The sequence below is a fragment of the Lates calcarifer genome, linkage group LG20 (assembly GCF_001640805.2).
Source record: "Lates calcarifer isolate ASB-BC8 linkage group LG20, TLL_Latcal_v3, whole genome shotgun sequence".
Classification (NCBI taxonomy): domain Eukaryota; kingdom Metazoa; phylum Chordata; class Actinopteri; family Centropomidae; genus Lates; species Lates calcarifer.
This window is the reverse complement of record NC_066852.1, coordinates 14579194-14586697: the sequence shown is the minus strand read 5'-3', so window position 1 is coordinate 14586697 and position 7504 is coordinate 14579194. Positions and strand designations below refer to the sequence as shown.

Genomic DNA, 7504 nt, shown 5'->3' with positions numbered 1-7504 from the left:
CAGCAGAACTGGCCAGTTATCATTTATACATTTTTGTTGTCAGTGTCAATTATTTTTTAAATTTGATTTTCTATTTGTAAAATTTTGGATGGCTCAGCTTGGCTCTGTCTGTCATTATGTCTAAGCTGTATGGACCCATGTCAACGACCATAAACACCCCCTGGTGAACCATCCTTTTCCGTGTGTAGTCTGCTCTGCACAGGCCGCTGTGCTCTGCGCGCAACAGCAACGCCGCGCCGCGGCCCCGATCAGGAAGTGAATTTGAAGAAAATAAGCGACTGTGGAGGTAGAATGACATAGAGGGGGAGAGGTGGGAGAGAAGCAAGCGGAGAAAGAAGAGACTAACGGAGGGAGGGATCGACCCTGTTTCTGGACCTGTATTGAGCTGCTTCCCTCTGGGATATACTGCACCGCCAAAAAATGCTCATAAAGGAATTGTAAGTAGCTGTGTGTGCATGTGTGAGAGTGTTCGTGTGTGCGAGAGTGTGTGTGAGAGGGAGAGAGGGAGAGGGGAGAATGCGTGCGCGTTTATCCGTCTGGTTTCGCAGCGCTGACATTGTGGCCAGTCGCCCGAGAGTGGAATTACAAGAGTGCGGCTGGGGTGATGTCGACGTCCCGTATCTTGCTTGACTCCATGTCCGTCATCATTTTTCATGCATACGACACTCCATCACCCTAAAGCATTCACCGAATAAAACCGACAGATGGGGTATATATCGCGGGTTGCATCAGCAGCCCGGCGCGGGCATGGCTGTGTCCTTCACATTTTGTGCATCGCAAGCCTTCAAGTGAATTTGTGAGGCTTCGGCCGTGGCGAATCGTGTAATTCCCTTTGCTCTGGTGCTAAAATGACGGATGCTCGATAGGAGCGGCGGTGCTGAGGGGGAGAAATGGCTGGTGTAAGCTGCGCCGCGCGTGCCAGCGTCCGACCGCGCAAAGCCGCTGTGGCCATGTTATTGATTCGGCGGTGAAGGTGAAACGACTGATGGAGCATTCCGGCATTTACCTCTGGAGGAATGGAGGATAGCGAGGGGTGTGTAGGAAGCAAGGATGGAGGGATGCTCGAGGGGAGAAGGGGTGGTATAGGTGGAGGGGCAGGTAGGGGAGGTGGGAGCAAAGCAAAATGGCAAAATGTAATAAAACGAGCAAATGGCGAGGTTTTGACGCACCAGTCAGACATTTCTGAGAATCTGACAGCTGGACCGAGGGGACGGGACGACAGATAAAGTAGGATCTCGTGTGCAAAGAGGAAGATCTGGGGTTTTTTTTTTCACACATTGCTTTAACACGCTGCTTTATGCAGGCCTCTCTGTGCTGTAAGGATAACTAACCGAGGCCTACCCAGAATCAGCTGGTGGTCAGTAGAATAAGGGTAAGGCCGATGAATTGCAGATGAGCTGGGATGATACTGGCCTTCAAGTGGAAAAAATAAATGAATAAATAAACCAGATATTAGACATGGTTGTCAGCGTCAAGCAGGATGGCGATCCCTTCATTTTCATGTTCTTAACTGGTGTCAGTGTGTACACCAGACTCATTTTGCCTCAAGGAGCTGGTGACCCACCTGTAGAAAAAGTCATATGTCTCATTTCCTTCACATTTTTAGTGTTACTGTATAGTCAAATGATTTTTCACCCTCTTTTATATGAAATCTTTAAAGTATAGGTTGTTTTGCCCCCCTCACTTTTTAATTATATAGTATTGTGATATGAGGTCAGAGCTAGGCTACTGTAAATTGGTACAAATTGCAGCTATTCAGCTTGAAGCTTTCGCCAAAAATAACAGTTTCTGATTTTATACAAATCTATATCTATTACTGTCTGGTTTAGACGGGCATCCATTTATCAACATTGATTATTGTCTTGATTTCTCACCACATGTATTTAATCAATAAATGGCCCAGCACAAAAAAAGCTCAGGATCAGAGTGATAGCATTGGCTAAAGATCTGAAGTGATTAGGGAGAGTCTGGGCCTCAGCAGTCTGCCTGGAAATTAATTAAATCAGTCACGATTAAATGCTGAATGCACTTACACACTGTCAACACACGGGCACACGGAGATGCTTGTACATGCGCACACGCTAACACACACACATACCCAAGATACCATCATGGGGGTCAAGAGACACTGAATTGATCTGTGTCCCACTCCACTGTAGTACAGAACTCAGTGGTGCTCACCTGAACCACTGACCTAAATAACTCCTGATCTGCTTTTTTTTCTCCTGCACCTCCACGAGCTTTGGCAGGTGTGCAGCAAAATACTGTGCAATATATGATGTGGTGAGGAGAATGAATAGCAGTGGAAGAGGAAGATGGAGTGAAAAAATGGAGGAGAGGAGAAAGCAGAGAAGATGTGTGAGGCAAGGGAGAAGAGGGGTGTTTGTTTTCTGAAGCAACAGAAAGACACCTGATATTCCTGACAAGACCTTTAGACCAAGGAGATTTACAGAGAGACAGCATTAAGGTGACTTTAGTCCTTGTTTTACTGCAGCCTAAATAAAATTCTACTGAGTGTTTTCTCTCTGTTTAATGTTTACCTCAAACTAAGTGACACAAAAAATTTCAGTAGAGAGATATGAGCGTCATAAATATTTGATCGGACAAATAAATACCTGCAACACTTCACTGTAAACAAAATGAGGAGATATACTGTAAGTGCAATCCCATTTAAATACTGTCATTGGACATTACTGAGTGTTTTTCACTGTCACTGCCGTCTTTGCAGCAGCTGATCTCCCATCCAACGTCTGGCTGGGACTCAGACCCAGATTACATTCAGTGGCGAGTGGGATGCAGGGTTATGTGAATTTGGGCATACATCACACAGTTACAAAACAATCAAGCAAAGCTGCATACTGTACATGTGTATTATGTGGTACCGAAAGCGCAGAGTGAGAGATCTGCATATGAATATAAAAGAGCTCAGAAATGGTGTTTGCATGTGTGTGTGTGTGTGTGTGAGAGAGAGAGAGAGCATGTGTGTACAAAATAAGTCTTCACAGGGTAATACCGTGTGTGCGTGGGCAGTGTCTGTAAAGCATACTGGGGCTACATCACTAAAGAATAAAATCAAGGCATTTTCCAAGTCTACATAAACTTGAACCTTTTTATCTTTTAATTCTGAGTCGTCAGGCATCATTAAAAACTTGTGCCCAGCAATTTTTCTTTTCCAAAATACAAGGAAGCCAACATTTTTTTTAGAATATCCTCAATCTTCATTTTCCATACCGTGGGTATGAATGAGTACAACTACAAAAAGTCTTTAAGAGAATGAAACAACACAAGATTTTGTCTCTTGATGCTTGCTTTGATGTTGACATCTCTAACAACTGATCACTGACTCACTGAGTGCAACACGCTGTACTGGTAGTTCTATGTTTTACCAGTACCTTTGTTTCACTGGGCATCCTGCCACACAGTCAAAATGTGAACAACAACAATTTTATTCTTGGCTTATTCAGAGAGATCATCATTTTGTTGGTGGTGTGCAACTTATGTGTCCAATTGTCAGCCAGTTCCATTTCCCAACACTCTTTTGTAAACAAGGTGGTGAAATGGAAAAATGTTTGAGAGAAACAAAATATGGCAAAAGGCAGAACAGCAGGAGCACATGAACCACAAAATGCGAGTATGAATAATCTCATTGATAAGATTTATAAACAGACAAACACGAGCCTACTTACCATTATTTTAGGTTCACTACAACCACTGTTGGTCACGTGCGTGGTTAGTTTCTGCCCACTAGGAGGTGCCGGTGTTCACCTGACCTGCAGAAACGTTCGAGAAATTTTTTGTAGCAATAAAAATGATTGAAGAATTGAAGAAATAAAATCTATAAAATACAAAAAAATCATGAGGTCAGTCAAATGCAGTCAAAGAGTGCTAACCAACAGTATAGTATGTATGGTCAATACCAGCTTAGTGCTCTAATAGATAACAAAAAGTGATAATCCTGCATCTTATGTAAAAATATTTAAATAACAAATCAAAAATCAATGTGTATCTGAAACACAGCTTTCTCCTCACATAAAGTCATCTCTGTTATAAACCTTTTTAAAATTACTTGTTTGTCGGAGACAAACGACCTGAAAACCAGGCTTCACGTCTCGTCAGTTTTTGCATTTGATCTTGGCTGTTTTCCTGCTTCAGTGAAGCATATTCTCATCTTCTCCTCAGAATAGCTCATAATAGATCATTTATTCTCCCCTGATGACTCAGTGTCACAGTGTCAAAGTGAATATGTGGATTTCATACTTAATGGGCTGTTTTTTTGTTGAGTTTGGAATCCATGTTCGACTTGATTATCCTATAATTATTGTTAACAAAAGGTAATGTGTCATGCTAAAGAATACAAAAGTAGCCTTGTCTGTTTACTTTGCAAAAACACTGAAGACAGTCTCCTCTGTGCTCAGTACGAGGTGAAATTCCTCTATAAATGTAACTTGTGAAGTGCTTATCTTGGATACCAATTAAAGTTGAAAGGAGTCAGGACCATAACTGTCATCTACTGTTTGTATAGCTCATACACTGCAAATGTAGCTCATAACAAATCCCTGTTGGCTGACTCCAGCTCAGCTCAAGAGTCTTCCTCAAACACGTTTGTCAGATAATTGGCGCCCAGATCTGTATCAAGCTGAATGGTTAAAGATGTCACTTCATGTTGTCACTGTGTCACTCACAAGATTTCTCCAGGCTAATCCAGTTCACAGAGAAAATTCATTATCACCAAACTGAAGCATGATTAATGTCTTCTTATAGTGTTAGCAATGAATTCAGTAACACCAAATTTTTAAGGGTTTATGCTCACAAGGTGTCATTAACTGTGCCGTACATGTACTATTAACCCAAAAGAAGGAACTGAAGTTATCTGTAATGTACAGTATTACAGACTTACACAACAATCGCTTCACAGGATTGTTCACTGGGAAAACAGACAAAATAAGTATCAATCTCAAGACAAAGTTATCCAGAAGAGACTCTCTAGATCTGGATGTGCCTGTGGTTCAAAGTACATTAAGCCCACCAGCTTTAGAAAAATGTAGTTTTACAAAATCAAAAACCGTCTGAGCTTCAAAACACAATCTAAGACAATAAGGACAATGTTCTGGTTTGATTGTCGCTTTATGATTTTTTGAGTAACTTCCTTTCTCTTTCCCCTTCTCTTCCAGTCGAGTGATTCTTCCTATCTCTGTGGAGGAGGTAAGTTCCATTTCAGTATATCTCAGTGTGTGTGTGTGTGTTTGTTAGCGAAAATGGCTCAACTTTTGTTATCTGATTCTGTGGTTCGCTTTATTCTGAAAAATGAAGCATAAATGCCTGCAATTACTAAAGCTGTTCATTTTTGGATCATGTTTGTACTTTTATGTGTGTTTATATTTGAACTGTGCACATGTTCTAACACATACATTAGACTATCACATATCCAAAGCATGGAGGGAAAAAAAGGCAGTGGTGATCACCTTGACAAAAACTCTATCTTATCTTGACACTTTATAGCTCTGATGAGCGTCTGTTATATTGCAGAAGGTTCCAATCAGGTGGTGTGTTGAATCGACACAGTCAGCACAGCCTTTCACCGTCCCCGTCCTCTCTCTCTCTCTCTGGGTGTCCCTCTGTCCCCTGTTATCCTCATTTCCATTGCAGTTTGCTTTTCTATTCAGGCCTGCATTGTAAATGAGTCACCTGAAACTACTTCCATGACATGGTGTGTTACCTCCCTGGTCCTCTGCTTCATTTTTAGAGATTATTTGCACTTACATGAGAGTAATCTACTTTTGTTGGGGATATTTGACTTATGCTGATTACTAATGACATGATAAATATTTGAAGCACTTAATCTGCTCTTACACACACTAAACAGTCTCAAGTATGAGTGTAAAGCACCAGTAACTGCTCAGAGATGGGATGAGAACAACATATCCTCTTTATATATACATCTGTATACAGGGAAACACACTGAATGTAAAAATATTTGGAACTCCTCCCCTGACTTTGAGTCACAGCTTGAGCTATATGAGGGTTGAAAACATCTTCTGGTGTTGTATATTTTCACTTTCATTCTGCCTCAAAACCACAAGGCAGTGGACAGAGCAGCATATCTCAGTGGTTCCATCCTCTGGCATTTCCTCTGGTGTATGGAGGCTTTAAATCTACACATGTTGCTCCTCATTAACTGTTTTTCTTTTTGTCATATCTCTACATAATGAGGCAGGTTTTCTCTTGAGCAGGAGGCCTGAATATCGTGTCCCAGTCAGCTATGCTATGTCACGATTAGACGCTGGAAAAATACAAAAAGAGAATTGTTTGACTAAAATATGAACCACAAAGCCTGAAGACAGTTGAGTAACATCCCCTGTCTCTTGGACCACATGTGCCCCCACCCCCTTTGCCCTTCACATGACATCCCTCCAGAGCCTTGTCTTCTCTGTCTTTTCCTCTGATGTCTGACGCAGCAGTCTTCAGTTATTTGCCACCAAATACCAGATATGGAGGTTTGCTAACACTTTAGGGGTGTAAACATTCAGTCCATCCTCGATTTGATTTCATTTTGATTCTTTCAGTTCTTTTACATTTTGCCCACAATTTGATTCTCCCAAAAAAAGCACATCAGTTGTATTTTCACAAGGGATGACAACAGATAAATGTATTTGAACGACGGTTTTGTTTGGAGAAGTAATAGCTGAACTACCCCCTGGAGAATTTGCCGAATTGAATTTCCAGTCCGTTAACTGGACACGTAGTCACCCCTACAAGGCAAGGTTGAATTATATTTGTCCAACGCTGTTACCCAAGAGGCTTTACTGTTCCTGCATCCCATTTATTTAGTTGGCGGTTGTGGTATCTGCAGCAGATTTACGGGAATCGGTCTCCTGTTTACATCTGACTTTCTCTCTATCACTCACCAGGTGCCCCGTAATTCAACCCCCCCTCCCCATCCCCTTTCCCAAAACATCAACGTCCACATTATGAGAAGTCATTTAAACCTGTTTGACACAGTTCATCTGGGTCTTTGTCCTTTTTGTCTGTCACTGCTGTTGCTGCAGAGAAGTAACCTTTAAAATACACACAAAAGGTCAATAGGTCATGGTTAAAAGGAGCTGTCTCTGTGTAAAGACTTTTCTTTTCACTGATGTTTCTGTCTTGGTCACATTCCTAACATCTAAAAGTCCAGGGCAGCGAAAACAATTGATGCATTAGTGACCATCTGACACAGTGGCTCTGAACACAATGAGTAGTTGCCATTAAATAAATTATCTGTGGGTATTGTGGGTTTAACCATCTAGTCCCTCTGCAAATATATCTAGGATTTGGCCTCAGTTCACTATCCATGTTAATTTCATAGCTATGGCTATTATGATACAGTATGTGTTATCTGGAATTACTTCCAAAGTTTAATCAGTTCTTGGCTTGCCTGTGGTCTGTCACTGGTGTACCAAATTTTAGGGAAATCTGCTCCCAGAGTTTTGAAATTTTACGGTGGACAGTCAAATTAATTCATGTT

General features: G+C 41.5%; 1 protein-coding gene and 1 long non-coding RNA gene across 2 annotated transcripts in view; one reads left to right on the top strand and one right to left on the bottom strand.

Moving 5' to 3' along the window:
• Positions 1-206: 206 nt before the first annotated feature.
• pitpnab (phosphatidylinositol transfer protein, alpha b) overlaps positions 207-7504 on the top strand; it is a 17812-nt gene continuing 10514 nt past the window's right edge. The window contains exons 1-2 of the mRNA XM_018691807.2: positions 207-437; positions 5172-5202. Of these exons, the coding sequence (XP_018547323.1) occupies positions 421-437; positions 5172-5202 (48 nt within the window). The 5' untranslated portion in view covers positions 207-420. The remainder of the gene's footprint in view (positions 438-5171; positions 5203-7504) is intronic.
• The window catches only part of LOC108893629 (uncharacterized), a 26646-nt gene continuing 22826 nt past the window's right edge, over positions 3685-7504 (bottom strand). The window contains exon 4 of the long non-coding RNA XR_001962704.2: positions 3685-3770. This is a non-coding gene — a long non-coding RNA (uncharacterized LOC108893629). The remainder of the gene's footprint in view (positions 3771-7504) is intronic.